Source organism: Somniosus microcephalus, chromosome 21 (genome assembly GCF_052327205.1).
Source record: "Somniosus microcephalus isolate GS21.2 chromosome 21, FLI_Smic_1.0, whole genome shotgun sequence".
In the NCBI taxonomy this organism is placed as follows: domain Eukaryota; kingdom Metazoa; phylum Chordata; class Chondrichthyes; order Squaliformes; family Somniosidae; genus Somniosus; species Somniosus microcephalus.
In genome coordinates this window covers 50,759,603-50,777,024 of record NC_141007.1, presented here as the reverse complement: position 1 = coordinate 50,777,024, position 17,422 = coordinate 50,759,603, and the positions used below count along the sequence as shown (strand labels likewise).

The following is a 17,422-nucleotide window of genomic DNA, read 5'->3' as shown; positions in this document are numbered from 1 at the left end:
TCCTAGCTCTTGCCTCTTTTACTTAGTTTTCTTGCCATTAAGTAATGGTTACAAACATTCATAAAATGAATTTTGTTAATATAAAATTCCTGGCGGTAAAGGTTATAAATCAGTTTCTAAGCTCAGGTAATGTTCACAAGGCACTATTGTTTTGGTCTAACAGTTTTTGACCTGATGCATGTAAGCTTGAAAGGGTGTATGATATTAACTTTGTTTTGTTAAAGCTCCATTTTACTATAGTCTATGATCATGTGATCCCATATTTTGAATTATGACCTTGTAATTTAGTTAGTTATTTATTAATATAGGTGTATTCCAGCTTGTTTTCGTTACAGGATAAGCCAGCATCCCTGGTTCTAAAGCCAGTACTGTTCACTGTTAATTAATGTTTTTATTTCTCTACAGTCCCCTCCACGAGAAGGAAGCCAAGGTGAACTTAATTCTGCAAACAGTCAAACTCGAATGAGCACCAATATGTAAAGAGATAAAGACCCTGTTAAAGAAGAACCAGCGCTGTGTGCTTCGCCTTCCACAGTTCTGTCAACAAAGAACTGCTTTTTGGCTTTAAAGAAATTCAAACAATTGTAGAAGTGAACCTCTATCCTGCTGTTTTTGAGGGCACGAAGAAAGTTTTGTTGTTTAAGTTAAACAAAAAATCCTTTGGATTAAAGAGGAAGATGAACTGTGTGCCACAGGATCCAAATCTTTACTTAAAAACATTTTTTTAATTATTTGCAGGATCCTAATTGTGATATCTGTGGGAGAGCTCTGAACAGTCGAGTGGCAAGGTTTTAGTTTCTACAAAACTGTGAAGAGTGATGGAATAATAAATGGAGGATATTGTACCAGTGAATGCGTTACTGTTAGTTCATGAGTGGTAAAGGCCCATGACTATGGAATGGAGCAAATATAAATGGGTTATGGGAGCCTCTCGCACAAGTAAAGGAAAAGCAGTGACTATGATTGGTGCGATATTCTATTCATTCTAGAGGCATTGTTGAAAAGTGCTTTTAAAGACATGTCACAGTGGTGTAAAGTAATAATTACACCAAGTTTTATTAAAAATTCCCTCTTTTTTTTTCCATCATTTAAAAAATTCTTCCTTTCCACTGCCACATTTTTTCCTTCAGTCAAGAGGGTGGGGTGGCTGTGCCATAAATTCTTGCATGGCTACCGTCGGTGCTGCTTTGTAATTGGTTGATGAAATGTGTACTTCTATAGGTAGACCTAGAAACATGTTTCCTCTTTGCCTGCCCCCGCCTCCCCCCCCCCCCCCCCCCCCCCCCTCTCACTTCCCCATTGCTGCCTGGTAATGTTTCATAACCCAGTGAGAATTGACCTAACTCTTTAATAAAGGACACCAAGTTCAACTGTCAGTCAAGGCTGGAATTCAAATATACAACCATCTGGTATTCGAGTAATCGACTGCTAAAGCATCAGGGCTGCCCTGAATTATCCATTTGAATTTCACTAGTTGTCAGTTTGCAACACTTTTCAGCAATGCCCATGGAAAGAAATGTTCCCCTTTGTCATTATTCTAAATGTTATTGACTGGTGTCTCTAATTTTCCCATGAAAATATATGATGTCATAGTTGATGATCAGTAATTGGTTGTTAGATTGCTACAGTAATTGTTGGCTCAATCTTATGAGTATTAAAAAGACCCATACAACATTAGTATGAATTCTCCATTAGTTTAAACTTTAATGCTCTGTATGTATGATACAAATTCTTCAACTCTGGCATCACTCCCAAGCAACATTCAAAATAAAAGTATGGTTTATTTTATTTAATAAAAGGAAATTTAATTACAATTTTGCAGTAGTAATAAAACACAAAAATAGAAATATAGAGAATATATAGAGAGAATGTCTTACTATTAACAGTGAGTTGCAGGTTTTTTTTTAACAAGTGTGAAAGATAGTAACATGGGAGTGCTGATAGGACTTGAGTTGCTTCTTTAACACAAGTGAACCCTTGAAACTCACTGTTATCTGTGAGAGATTTGGTTTCTTCTTTGGGTGTGCATTGCCTTGTGGAATTTCAAACTCTTCAAACTGCTCTTGAAGCACTGCATTTGCAATTTATTGTTTTCAGTTTTGACTTCTGTAAATTATCTTTAGAACACACCCACAGAATAAACACATCACCAGCAAAGAAGCAAGCTTTGTCTCTTGATCTTTTAACTGTTCTGTTTATGGGCAATACAGTAACTAGTTTCACTTTTTTGTTCCTGTATGTTCCTTTTTAATTGTACAAACTGTGTGATGAGGACTGACGCATTGTCATGTCAGAATAAAAGAAATGGTATTTCTTGTTACAGCTGTAATAGATTACACATCAACAATACAATGTTTTCCACACCAATTTAGAATCAAATTTTGTAATTATATGAAAAACATTAAGTAGTTATGGAGGCCTGGCTACCATTTTAAACAACTGAGGCAGTTGTCTGAAGTCAAGCTTATTTGCCCTTTAAAACTGGACAAAAGCACAAATAATTTCCACGCTTTAATTGTTATCTTGATGTCTACCCAGCTATCCAGTTACAATTACAGTTCCTGGGACTGATTGGCAGTCCGTGTACTGGTTTGCTTTCCTCCCTCTGTGTTGGGACATAGATGATGAAATCCTCATCTCTCGCGTGGGAGGGATGGGCAGTGTTCGATGCAACAGTGCCATTCCACCTCTTGGACCTGGGATTGGCCCCCATCTCAGACAGGAAATTAAAGTACCTTCTCTTTTCCTTCCACCCAAAATTGCAGCTATGTCAAGTTACATGGTACTGCATTGTGTAAATGGCATGGAGTAAAAAAAGTAGAAATTTAACCCGTGCAGCCCACAATTTAAACTGCTACAGCTGTTTGATTTGATCTTTGGCAGAATAAACTCTTCACTGCACTGAGATCAAATTAGTTGCTATGTAGAGTCTTGGATGAATATTTCATATACTTGCAGAATGTCACGTTGATAAGCCAGGAAATGGTTTGAAAAGATGAGCAGAAATTCATTGTTAAAACATGATTGTTTCTTTTCAAGCCTTTGTATTTGATAAATGTTAGTTTCTGTTGATGGCACAGAAACATCTGCTAATTGGCAACTAATAAGGAGAAAACCAGTGTTACTTGAGGCTTCTTGCATAGCTACTAAAATCGGCCCTTTCTCTTGTTGAAATTTAACATAGGACCCTCCAGTATTTGGTACGGTTTTCGTTATATTTTCTTATACATTAGTGCACGATATTTAAAATGTATGAGTGTTTACATCGGGATTATTTTGAATTTGTTTTAAAACAGATCAAACAAATATAAAGCCAGATTTACCTCAATATCAAGTGTTCATCCTTTGTCCCAGTTTTTCCATTGCTCACCCTGTAAGTGTTAAGGTGTAAAGCTTTTCCAGTCTCAGACTTGGTCTTTTCTGCATGGAATCTGCTGGGGCACACATTGTACATGTGAACACAGGGTGAGTTTCAGTGAGCCATTCACATAGAATAAACAGGATTCACAATAACAGATTTCCTTCTATAGGACAAATGAGTAAATACACGATCAGTAAATCCAAAAACCTTTTCTCTCGTCATTATATTCCTGTTAATTTATTAGTTTAAACATGTAAGTTCAACTTACCAACTCAAGCTTTAGATATCTGTAGTCTTTGTGTTCAATGACTATTGCAGAAGATTGAAGTTTACGTTAATCTTTCATTAAATTTCAGTGTACAAGAAATTGTGCATCAGAAGATCTTACTAATATTTGACTGAATTTCCTGATAGATATTGATATGTGAATAAAAATGTGGCTAATGGATATTTAACAAACTGACCAAATAAATATGGCTGGGAATTAATTGGCCCAGCTTTTTAAAAAATGTGTTCTCATCTCACACTAATTAACAACAAACCCATCAAAAGGAATAACTTTCTCTATTTGGTGACTAAATGTTGACAAGTCAAATAAGACTGAATAGTTGGATTTGAGCTAGTTGTATCATTAGGGTGAAATCATAACCTTATCTTTGTGTTATGTAGAACAATGCTTCCCACTTAGGTTTGTATTTTTAAACCTTGAAACATTTTTGTTCTGTCTTATCTTTCATCTGGAAATAGATTTTAATCAGTTTTGTGCATCTGTTTTTGGAGATGGATAGGGAAAGACAGAAATAAAGAAATGTTTATCAGTAGTGGAGTGAGATTGGAAGTTTCAGCGCAGGCTTCATAACTAGAAAAGTGATACTTTTTATGCTGTCCTTTGGGAGTTGAATGAAATTAACATTCTTCCTCATTAATTCTCCACATGCCTCCAGATAAGGAGAAAATCGCTAGAACAGCATGCTTCAGGATTTTATAAAGTACGAAGCCATATGATCATTTGATTCCTTCCTGCTAGAGCCCTCACATATCAATCTTTAGTTCTTTTTTTGACCTCTTCGTTGTAGCTATGATCTCCCGGTAAGAGTTCTAGAAAAATTGAAGTGCAAGATCATCCTTATCTTGACTCCCATCAAAGTTTTGGCATTGATGTAATTATTTTCTTACTGGAATGATTTATTGTTAATATTAAAAGTGCTGTAGTACAGCTGACATCCACCTATTCATTTTTTTTCAATTCCTACTTTGTGATGCCTTGCTCGGATGACCTTGCTCACTGAAGTTCTGTTTACCAGAAGTTAGACATCAATTCTGGGCCTACAATCCAAATGAAAAAGGAAGTACAGTTACTTCAGTTGAGAAAGAGAATTGCTTAGCGCAAGAAGATGTGCACTATGGCAGGACCAGTCTATGTTATTAGACCTGAGCACGGTATTATCTTGTATGACAGGTGACACCATCGGGCTCTTTCACAATGGCAGTGTTTCTCCATCATGTGCTGTAAAAGTTTGGTATTGCCAGAACTGCAATAGGCTGCTGGCCCAGATGCCTTTAAGTGATCCAGAAGAGCACTTCTTCCAAATAAAACAAAAAAGGTGGCGCAACTGTGGCTAACAAGGGAAATCAGGGATAGCATAAGATCCAAGGAGAGGATATATAAATTGGCCAGAAAAAGCAGCAAACCTCAGGATTGGGAGCAGTTTAGGATTCCGCAAAGGAGGACAAAATAATTAAGAGGGGGAAAGTAGAGTATGAGAGTAAGCTTGCAGGGAACATAAAAACTGACTCTCCGCTTCTATAGATATGTGAAGGGAAAAAGATTGGTGAAGTCAAGCGTAGGTTCCTTGCCGTCAGAATCAGGGGAGTTTGTAATGGGGAACAAAGAAATGGCTGACCAATTAAATACATACTGTGGTTCTGTCTTTACAAAGGAGGACACAAATAACCTCCCAGAGATGTCGGGGAACATAGGGTCTAATGAGAGGCAGGAACTGAATGAAATCAGTATTTGTAGGGAAATGGTGTTAGGGAAATTAACGGGATTGAAGGCTGATAAATCCTCAGGGCCTGATAATCTACATCCTAGGGTACTTAAGGAAGTGGCCCTAGAAATAGTAGATGCATTGCTGGTCATCTTCCAAAATTCTATAGACTCTGGCACAGTTCCCATGGATTGGAGGGTAGCTAATGTAACCCCACTATTTAAAATGGGTGGTAGAGAGAAAATGGGGAATTATAGACTGGTAAGCCTGATAGCGGTAGTGGGGAAAATCACAGAAACCCCACAGTGCAGATAGAGGCCATTTCGGCCCATCGAGCCTGCACCGACACATATCCCACCCGATCCCCGTAACCCCACATATTTTAATCTCCCTAACACTAATGGTCAATTTATCATGGCCAATCAACCTAACCCGCACATCTTTGGACTGTGGGAGGAAACCGGAGCACCCGGAGAAAACCCACGCAAACACGGGGAGAATGTGCAAACTCCACACAGACAGTCACCCGAGGCCGGATTCGAACCCGGGTCCCTGGCGCTGTGAGGCAACAGTGCTGACCACTATGAAAATGCTCGAGTCCATTATAAAAGATGTAATAGCAGAGCACTTGGAAAACAGTGACAGGATCGGACAAAGTCAACATGGATTTACAAAAGGTAAATCGTGCTTGACTAATCTACTGGAATTTTTTGAGGATGTAACTGGTAGAATCGATAAGGGAGAACCAGTGGATGTGGTGTATTTGGACTTTCAGAAGGCTTTTGATAAGGTCCCGCATAAGAGATTAGCATGTAAAGTTAAAGCACGGGATTGGGGGTAAGGTACCGACTTGGATAGAGAACTGGTTGGCAGACAGGGAGCAAAGAGTTGGAATAAACTGGTCTTTTTCCGAGTGGCAGGCAGTGACTAGTGGGGTACTGTAGGGATCGGTGCTAGGACCCCAGCTATTCACAATATATATTAATGATCTAGACAAGGGAACTAGATGTAATATCTCCAAGTTTGCAGATAACACAAAGCTGGGTGGGCATGTGTGCTGTGAGGAGGGTGCCGAGAAACTCCAGTATGATTTGGACAGTTTGGGTGATTGGGCAGATGCAGTATAATGTGAAGACACGTACGACGATGATCCACTTTGGTGGCAAAAACAGGAAGGCAGATTATTATCTGAACAGCAATAGATTGGGAGAAGGGGAAGTGTAATGAGACCTGGGTGCCCTTGTGCACCAGTCGCTGAAGGTAAGCATGCAGGTGCAGCAGGCGGTTAAGAAAGCAAATAGTATGTTGGCCTTCATAGCGAGAGGAGTGAGTACAGGAGCAAGGATATCTTGCTGAAGTTGTACAGGGCCTTGGTGAGACCACACCTTGAGTATTGTGTGCAGTTCTGGTCGCCTTATCTGAGGAAGGAGGTTCTTGCCATGGAGGGAGTGCAGCGAAGATTCACAAGACTGATACCTGGGATGGCAGGAATGACGTATGAAGAGAGATTGGGTCGATTAGGCTTATATTCGCTAGAGTTTAGAAGAATGAGAGGGGATCTCATTGAAACTTATAAAATTCTAACAGGACTAGACAGACTAGATGCAGGAAGGATGTTCCCGATGGCGGGGGAGTTCAGAACCAGGGGTCACAGTCTAATGATAAGGGGTAAGCCATTTAGGACAGATGAAGAGGAATTTCTTCACCCAGAGAATGGTGAACCTGTGGAATTCTCTACCACAAAAGGCAGTTGAGGCCAATTCATTAAATATATTCAAGAAGGAGTTGGATATATTTCTTAAGGCTAAAGGGTTTAAGGGATATGGGGAGAAAGCAGGGACAGGGTACTGAATTTGGATGATCAGCCATGATCTCATTAAATGGCGGAGCAGGCTCGAGGGGCCGAATGGCCTACTCCTGCTCCTATCTTCTATGTTTCTATGTTCCCACTAGTACCTTGGTCAGTCATGTCTGCTAATGCAGGGTCTGCTGTTACGACTTACTTAGACCAGAAATAATAACGGTTATGAGTGATCCTGAATACTCGGGTTCCATGGAATCTTTCAGATAGGATACTCGTAGATAATCTGGAGCTAGAATTAAATCTTGGAAATCCTTGGATTATATCTCACTCCCTACCCCAGTGAAATCCCCCATCATGGAAGGATGTACTTCAGTGTTGACATATTAAGATTATAGCATCCCATGCAATTGTTTTGATCCAACTAATAATGACCCTCTGTTTGGCATTTTATTTTTGAAGCACCAAAGATGCTAAGTCAGAGGAGCCCTTTGAGAAAGGACAGAGAATAGGGGGTTGATGTACTGACTCTTCTCATACTCGACCACTTTTGGCCAGATGGCTTTCGATGAGGTTATGCCCAAATTGCATCTGCTTTGATGTATCCTAACTTTTTGTTCCTAAAGTTACATGTCTAATATATATAAGTTACACACTTTGATGTATTTTATGGAATTTCTTCTGCCACCATTTAGAAGGGTCTAAATTTCAGTTATTCATAGATCAGCAGGTCTCAGTTGATCTATTGATGATAGTCTGGTAATGGACAATTATTTGAAGAAATGGCCATAAAAATTATAGATATTTGTGTCTTAAACAGTAAGTGAATTTGATCTCTGATGGTATTACAATGGATGGTGGACTGACAAAATGGTACAGCTCATTTTCGAGAAGAAATGGGAGGGCGGTTACAAGAACAAAGTGAGTATAGATACTACTTTGATCAGGTTCTCAAAAGCACCATTAAATGCAAATTGAATGCACCATTAAAAATATCTTTAACGGCACTTTAATTGTATGTGACAATACTGGCAGTTTTCTGTATCTCACGAAAACAAATGTCTTTTGATGCATTCAAAATGAGTAAGTTTAAATCATTTTTAAATCACTTTCAATGGAGCACTTGCTTAAAGCATCACGAAAATCCTAAATGTTTACCTTTTACAGAAATAAAACATTTTTTGTGGTGTATAGCACTTTTAAAGTAGGACACTTTACAGGAGCGTTATCCAACTAAATTTGACACCGAGCCACATAAAGAGATATTAGGACAGGTGACCAAAACCTTGGTCACAGAGGTAAGTTTTAAGAAGTGACTTAAAGAAGGAGAGGCGGAGAGGTTTAGGGAGGGACGGCACAGCTGCCAGTGGTGCAGTGAAGAAAATCAGGGATGTGCAAGAGAAGAAAATTAGTTCATATTTTTACAGTAAAGTGGTTTCTATTTTGTGATAGCTCAGTTGACTACTGGAATACATCACCAGGTGCCTCCCTTTACAGGAAGAATGCCTGAAACAACTTGTATTTGTCTAGTGTCTTTAATCAAGAAAATATCCCAAGATGCTTCAGGGGGAAAAATAAAGGAATAAAATATACACTATGGTGAGAGAATTAGGAGAGGTGACTGAAAAATTGGTTGAAAATATGGGGTTTTAGGAAGGCTTCTCAAGATATAGAGGGGTTTAGGGAGGAAGTTCCAGAGAGTAGGACTGAAGTGACTGGCAGTTTTGCCATCAATAGTAGGGTGAGGCCATATAGCGATTTGAGGATGAGGAAATTCAACACATTGGGTGACAGAAAGGCAGTGTAGATCCGCGAAGATAGGAGAAATTGGCGAGTGGGACAATGCAGGATGCGATATAGGTAGCTGAGTTTTGAACAAGTGGGAGTTTCTGGAGGGTGAAGCATGGGAGGCTGGCCTAAAGGTAGCTAAAGCGTGGCTAAAAAGTATTAATTCCAGTGGGGGTGAGGTACAGGCAGTGGCAGTCTTGGTGATGGATAGGATGTGGGATTTGAAACTTAACTCCGGGTTGAGCAGGACGCTAAGGATTCGCGTGGCCCAATTTAACCTGAGCAAGTGGTTGAGGAGGGGAATGGAATGAGCCGCAAAGGAGCCGAGTTTATAGTAGGGGCTAAAAATATCAGCATTGGTCTTTCCAATCTTCAGTTGGAGCAAATGATGACTCTTCCATGACTTAGTATTGGTCATGCAATCATGGGCAAGAACATTGCAGATAGAATATAATGTAGAGAACTGTGAAGTTACCCACTTTGGTAGGAAAAATAGAAAAGCAGAATATTTTTTAAATGGTGAGAGACTGGGAATTGTTGGTATTCAGAGTGACCTGGGTGTCCTTATACATGAATTACAGCAAGTCAACATGTAGGTACAACAAGCAATTAGGAAAGCAAATGGTATGCTAGCCTTTATTACAAAATGATTGGAGTATAAGAGTAAAGAAGTCTTACTGCAATTATATAGAGCCTTGGTGAGACCACACTTGGAGTACTGTGTACAATTTTGGTCTCCTTACCTAAGAAAGGATATACTTGCCTTAAAAGGGAGTGCAGCGAAGGTTCACTAGACTGATTCCTGGGATGGGGGATTGTCCTATGAGGAGAGATTGAGTAGACTAGGCCTATACTCCCTAGAGTTTAGAAAAATGAAAGGTGATCTCATTGAAACATATTAAAATTCTTAAGGAACTTGACAGGGTAGATGCTGGTAGGTTGTTTCCCCTGGCTGGAGAGTCTAGAACTAGGAGTCACAGTCTCAGAATAAGGGGACTGAGATGAGGAGAAAAATGTTCACTCAGGGTTGTGAATCTTTGGAATTCTCTACCCCAGAGGGCTGTGGATGCTCAGCCATTGAGTATATTCAAGAGCGATTGATAGATTTTTGGATTCTAAGGAAACCAAGGGGTATGGGGATAGTGCAGGAAGGTGGAGATGAGGTAGATCATCAGCCATGATCTTATTGAATAGTGGAGCAGGCTCGAAGGGCCAAATTGCCTACTCCTACTCTTATTTCTTGTTATGTTCATATGCAGTCTGACAGCACAGAGGTGGTTGAGGGAAGTGATAGAGAGATAGAGCTGTGTATTGTCAGCATAAATAAGGAAAACTGATCCCATGCTGGAGATGATGTCACTGAGTAACCGTGTGTTTATAAGGAAGAAGACGAGGCCAAAAATAGATCCTTGAAGGACTCTGGAGGTGACTTGGGAAGAAGAAAAGCTGTTGCTGGAACTGTGCTGGGTCAGGTAAGAGAAAAACCATGCAAGGCCAGCTGCACAGAGCTGACCAATTAAGAAGTGATGGAGGAGAATGGCGTGATCGATCATTATCATACACTGCAGCGAAGTTGAGGAGGATAAAGAGAGAGAGCACACTGCAGTCTCGGTCAAAGAGCTTATCATTTGTGACTTTAGCCATGGTGGCATCAATGCTGCAAATAGACTGAGGAGATTTAAATGGAGCTTTGGGAGAGACGTGTACACAGCAGGGTGGGCCCAACAGTTTTTTTCCCTTTTGTCTGCCCACCTACCTGAAATGGAATTTCTCACTTCCATGTTGAGATCATTTGCAATTGAGCAGAAATCTGATTATGGTCTCTTAGCTGAGCCGAATGAGTTTGAGTGACCGTCAGTCCTGGGTTTCAATGTGTGTTTGTTCTGCTTGACCCGCTTCTCCCATTATTCTTTACTTTAGAGTATTATGTTTTCCAGATTGCTGTATCTAAAAGGATTTCATTTCAAAAGTGCTGCAACATGTTTCCATGGCAACTGAGAGATACTCAACCATTACAGGATTAATTGTATGAACGGGCTTGTTGATCTGTTATGTCTTCAGGTTTTAGACTGAAGAAAGAAACATTGTGAATTGAATACAGCCAAAGCTGGAACAGAGTCTATACCAAATAACTGATCGCTGAGATGATAATATAGAATAGAACTGAATTTAGAAAGTCAGAATTCTATTTATATACTAATTGATCTTGTGGCGTAACTCATGGACAAAAAGAACTCTCCTCTTATAACTATCTCTCTGCTTCTCTTCCACTCTTTGGTTGCGATATCTGTGCTCCTTAAATTCTGACCTCGTAAGCATCCTTGAATTTAATCGCTCATCATTGGTGGCTGTGCCTTCAGCTGCCAAGGCCCAAAGCTCTGGAATTCCCTCCCTAAACTTCTCCGTCTCTCTACCTCTCTTTCCTCCTTTAAGACGCTCCTTAAAACCTACCTCTTTGACCAAGCTTTTGGTCACCTGCCCTAATATCTCCTTGTGTGGCTTGGTGTCAAATTTTGTTTGATAACGCTCCTGTGAAGCACCTTGGGATGTTTTACTACGTTAAAGGTGCTATATAAATATAAGTTGTTATTTCCCTTTGTGTGAATCTATTTGTCTTCCTCTCTGTATTATGATCCTCACTTTATCTTGTCTCTATATCTCTCTGTCTCCAGTTTTCCCTCTCCCTCTCCCTCTTTCAATATGTCTTTCTTTCTCTCCCTTTATGTATGTTTACCACTCTCTATGCATGCCTCTCACAAGTATGTTTCTCTCGCTTTCCCTGGTGCTACACATGAGGGTCGATCATCTGATGGCTGTAGAAATGAGCGTGTCTGTTTCTGGGCCGGAGAGCACAGGTGCCTAAGGCAGCAAATGATGTTCCAGAATGAATTTGTTGATGTAACCATTGAATAAATTAACTCTCTCATCAGAAATGGTGACTTGTAGGTATTCTTTAACTTGCACATTAAGAGTCATGCTTCAGAAAGAACTGTTCTAACGAGCTGCTCCCAGAGGCTCTGAGACTAGGGTTGCCAATGGTCCAGGAGTTTCCAGGAATTAAAATCTAATCTCCACGATACTTCTGCGAGCAACTCGGGAGAAAAATCATTGGGGCAATAAAAAATTGTGATTCAAAAAAATTCTTGACTTTTTAAAAAATATTAGTTATATAAATATTGGACAGGGGGAGAAAAGGCTCTTTGACTGACGGTCGAGAATCATCAAGTTGGGTAATAAAGAATCTATTTGCTTTCCGATTGGCGTAGGAAGGTGGCGCACCATGAGGATGGACCTGTCGGGTGACCAAAGGTGAGAGCGTGGTCGCTGGGTGGTTGGAGGCAGGAGGTCTTGTGATGAAACCAGAGTTGGCGACCTTATCTGAGACACTCCTAAAGAGATGGGTTGTGGCAACAGCAGCGTCCCTGGCAGCGAGTATAAATGCTGTTACTGGAAGGCAAGGATGCTTTCTTTTCTGTCCAAGGGTGCAATCAGTGCTCAACCCACATGCACAGGCCAGTAAAGCAAGTTTCTCGTTCATGGGTCTGCACTTATCTTCCCATCCCACTGGGCAATAAAGTCATGAAGTACAGCTTTCAAATAACTGAACCTTGCGATATAAAAGCTGGTAGCCTTGCAAAACTGTTTTCTCATTGACCTTTGTCAATATGAAGTGGTCCACATTAATTTTTTTCTTGGCGCCCCTGCTGCAGCTGGTTTGGCACTAGTACCAAACAACCCATAAGATCCCAGGTTCAATTCCTCGCATGCGCTATGTTAGCTAATCTCCGCTGAGGTAGCAATTAGGAATTGCTTTTAGAAAATGGAAATATCAGCCAGCGTTCCTGCTCCTGGTCCTCGTTGCTGTTCCATTTCCTCCTGCTGAAAAGTATGCATATGCACCTGGGGTTGAGAACAGAATTGGGCTGAGATGTGATGCCCTCCACAGTTAAATAGCCTGCCAGCACTCACTGTCTTGACTCGCACAAGAAGAATGTCCAATTGGTTGAGGGGCCAGAGTGGGAGAACGTTAGAAAAATACTCACTTTGCAGAAGTATAAAATATTTATTTATCTATTGTGGATGTAACAATGGAATGAGTGGATGTTAATATTCACTAGGAAATCCATATGGGTTAATATTTATGCAGGTTGCCTGGCTGTCTTTGAGGGCTAGCATTCCTGCATTACATTAGTAATCAAAGCTTATTCTTTACTCTGTTATTGAGAATTTCTGCTTGGAAATCTGATTTAATTTCAAGTCGGCTGATTCATTGCCATTTTTGATCTTTTTTATTCATTTGTGATACTGCCCTAGGTTTACCATTCGATTTTTGAGATTTCCTTTCCCAAGTACAACTACTTTTTTCACTGGTAGGAATACTGCGGATAGTGTAGTTACTATCGAATAGTGTAACTGGGAGTTGGTTGGCAGAATTACTAACCCAGCTCCTGATTTTCCATTTTTAAATGGTAGCAGAAATGAAACAATTAAGAGATTGGTCTTGTCTTTTCAATGATCAAAATTATTACGTACTTTTTGAAATGGCCATCTCATCTTTTCACAGCCGGAATGTTGTCCACAGTAAGGCAGAACTCTGGCCCATGTTTTCAAATAATAGGCAGAGAAGTTACAGCAGACATTTGCAACCCTGCCCCATATATGGTTTTGTTTAGGCTATTTCATCCTCTTCTCACTGATGCTGATTATATTTCTGGCTCAGCCACTTGGTCCCTTGAATGCACTAGTGTGTTAATTACTGACTGTGGCAAAAGATATACCAACAAAAAATTGTAATCGGTTATCAGCGGAAAATTCAGAATGTGTTTCCTGAAAGATGCGTTATGCTTGATTCTAAAATGCATTGTCCTTGCTTTGGGAATGCTGAGCAATTTAACCGATACATTGTGAGGATTTAAGAAAACATATTGCCAAAGTTTTCACATTGCTTATAAATAGTTCCCATAGAAGTAGCGCCAGGCCATTGACTGACAATAATGATGTAACAAGAAACAATTACATTTGGGGAAAAAATAATAGTATGGTGCTGACAAAGGACATAGAAACATAGAAGATAGGAGCAGGAGTAGGCCATTCGGCCCCTCGAGCCTGCTCCGCCATTCAATGCAATCATGGCTGATCATCCAAATTCAGTACCCAGTCTCTGCTTTCTCCCCATACCTCTTGATCCCTTTAGCCTTAAGAAATATATCTAACTCCTTCTTGAATATATTTAATTAATTGGCCTCTACTGCCTTCTGTGGTAGAGAATTCCACAGGTTCACCACTCTCTGGGTGAAGAAATTCCTCCTCATTTCTGTCCTAAATGGCCTACCCCTTATCCTTAGACTGTGACCCCTGGTTCTGGACTCCCCGACCATCGGGAACATCCTTCCTGCATCTAGCCCGTCCAGTCCTGTCAGAATTTTATAAGTTTCAATGTGATCCCCTCTCATTCTTCTAAACTCCAGCGAGTACAAGCCCAATCGACACAATCTCTCCCCATATGTCATTCCTGCCATCCCAGGTATCAGCCTGGTGAACCTTCGCTGAACTCCTTCCATGGCAAGAACATCCTTCCTCAGATAAGGCGACCAAAACTGCACACAATACTCAAGATATGGTCTCACCAAGGCCCTGTACAACTGCAGCAAGACATCCTTGTTCCTGTACTCAAACCCTCTCGCTACGAAGGCCAACATACCATTTGCCTTCTTAACCGCCTGCTGCACCTGCAGGCTTACCTTCACCGACTGGTGCACAAGGACGCCCAGGTCTCGTTGCACTTCCCCTTCTCCCAATCTATTGCCATTCAGATAATAATCTGCCTTCCTGTTTTTGCCATCAAAGTGGATAACCTTGTTGTGTATGTACCTTTAAGAGAAGAACTGATTCTATACTGCAGTACCGGCAGTGACCACCCCTGTATATAAAGCCACAGCAGGCTTCTGTATTTCAGTCTTGAATTACTCTCTGTTCAGTAAATACCTGTTTTATTGTTCTCCTGCAGTCTGAGTATTATTGATCCTCGGACACTACACTGGTGACGGGTAGGTTTGAACTCACCTGCAGTACTGCATCACCTCACGGGGATCTTTTCCCTGAAGAGAAGCTTCTTGGAGGTCGAAGTCAGAACGGCGGGCGTCGACCACGGGCAACCGCCCAGGGATCCATCGGAGAGTTGCAGGGGAGGCTGTGGAGAGCTGGGCCTGGCTCCCCAGTCGAGGTGTTCCAGCAAGTCATGCTGGTAGCAGGTAGTGCGCTGACCCTTCCAGACTGCGGCGGGCTCGGGCTTGATCGAGCGGCTCTGCAAAGGGGCCGTGCAGCGTCGTAGGGAGGAAGAGAGAGAGACAGGGTGGAGCGCACAGGGCACGGTCGGTGCTCAAGAACCGGGCAGCGTAGAGAGGATAGAACGAGGGGAAGGAAAAGTGATACGCACCGAAGCCGCGGGTCGCCGCCATTACCCTGTAGAACGCTAGGAGCAGCGTGGTAGCAAGGGGAAGAAGGAAAAGCGCGGGAGGCGTCATTTTATTCCATTGGGGAAGAAGGAAAAGCGCGGGAGGCGCCATTTTATTCCATTGGGGAAGAAGAAAAAGCGCGGGAGGCGCCATTTTAAATCACTCAAGATGCCGAAGAGTGGCAGTATCACTGCTTTCGACAACGAGGTAGAAGACTGGACCACGTATGTGGAAAGAATTGAAGTGTACTGCGAGGCAAATGAGGTGGCCGATGGAAAGAAGGCGTCGGTATTATTAAATTTGATGGGCGCGAGAACGTACGGCCTATTGCGGAATTTAATTACCCCAGCTAAACCAATGGAGAAAAGTTTTGAAGAGATTGTTAATACCTTACAGGAACACCTAAACCCTACACCGCTGCTGATAGCAGAAAGATTCAAGTTCCATAAAAGAAACCAGCACAAAGATGAGAGCAATGCTGACTATCTTACGGAACTACGCAAGTTATCAAAGCACTGCCAGTTCGGAGCAGGACTGGCAGACACCTTACGGGATAAGTTTGTCTGCGGGCTCCAGAGTGAAGGAACCCAGAAACAACTACTTTCGGAAAAGGACCTGACGCTAGAACAGGCTTTCAGCGTGGCAGTATCCTACGAAGCAGCAGCATGGGGAGCTGCGGAAATACAACAGAAACCACAAGAATATAGCACTAACGAAATGGCGTATGGAGCAGAAAAGTGCTATCGCTGCGGCAGAACAACCCATGATCAGAAGGACTGCTGGTTTAAGGACAAAGTATGCAGGCAATGTGGGAAAATGGGACACATAGCAAGAGTCTGCAGGTCGGGAAAGAAAACCAACACTACAAGAACTACTAAGGATAAGTACAAGAAAGTAAAGAAATTGACAGACAGTAGTTCGGAAGATCAGGAGAGTGATAAGGACTTCGGGAGCAGGAGACTAAGTTGTCTAAAGTTACATAACGTGATCGCAAAGGAGGATCAAATTCAAATTCAAATTCAAATCACTTTATTGGCATGACAAGGTACATCTTATGTTGCCAAAGCATCGAAAAACATTCATGGTTGAACACATAAATACAGATCTATCCATACAGTGTATAAACAGATATATCCCTGAGTGTATAAATATACTTTCATATAATTTGTATATACTCTTTTCTTATATTTAGTGGTTGTCCCTCTGTTTATGGCAAGCTGTAACATAGTGTGCCGCTAAGGTTACACAATTTCTCTCTTCCCCTAGTAGGTATGAGAGTTTTTGGTCGCCGTTCAAATTTCTGAATTCCGGGCATATTTTTGTGAATTTTGGGTAGAAATTCTCCCTTATGCCCTGATATTTTCTACAAGCTGTGAGGAAGTGCATCTCTGTCTCCACCACTCCCTGACTGCAGTGAGAGCATATCCTGTCCTCTCTTGGTAGCCGGGTCTGCCTGTGTCTACCTTTTTCGATCGCCAGGCTATGTTCACTAAGCCTGTACATTGTCAAGGTTTTTCTCAGTTTGCTATCCTTTACCATGGTCAGGTAATCAGCCATGTTGTATTGTCTGTTTAGGGCCAAGTAGCAATTAAGTTTGTTTTGGGTTTTTGTTGTTTCTGCCCAATATGACAGATATTTTTCCTTTTGCTTAGTGACGATTGTGTTGGGTCGAATTCTTTGTGTTACGCTGTCACTGTCCTGGGGCTGGTTATTGTTAGTAGTGTTAGTAGTTACTTCACTGAGTCCCAGGACTAGTTGACTGAGGGTATTCTTCTTTATGGTCCTCTCTTGGCATTTCAGGGCTTTGTAATGATAGCAGTGGGGGTTGCTCATTTTTAGGTGTTTCCAAAATTTGGTGGCTCTTTTTTGGATAGTGATTATTAATGGATATTGGCCTAGTTCTGCCTGCATGCATTGTTTACGGCTTTCCTTTGAGTCCGGAGGATACTTTTACAGAATTCTGCATGTAGGATCTCAATTGGGTGTTTGTCCCATTTTGCAAATTCTTGTTGTGTTAGCGGTCCCC

General features: G+C 41.3%; 1 protein-coding gene across 4 annotated transcripts in view; it reads left to right on the top strand.

The window, feature by feature from the left end:
• gps1 (G protein pathway suppressor 1) overlaps nucleotides 1–2,317 on the top strand; it is a 69,686-nt gene extending 67,369 nt beyond the window's left edge. For all 4 annotated transcript variants that reach the window (XM_085963592.1, XM_085963593.1, XM_085963594.1 and 1 more), the window contains one exon: nucleotides 406–2,317. In XM_085963592.1, coding sequence (XP_085819718.1) covers nucleotides 406–480 — 75 coding nt within the window. In that variant the 3' untranslated portion in view covers nucleotides 481–2,317. The remainder of the gene's footprint in view (nucleotides 1–405) is intronic.
• The last annotated feature ends 15,105 nt before the right edge of the window (nucleotides 2,318–17,422 follow it).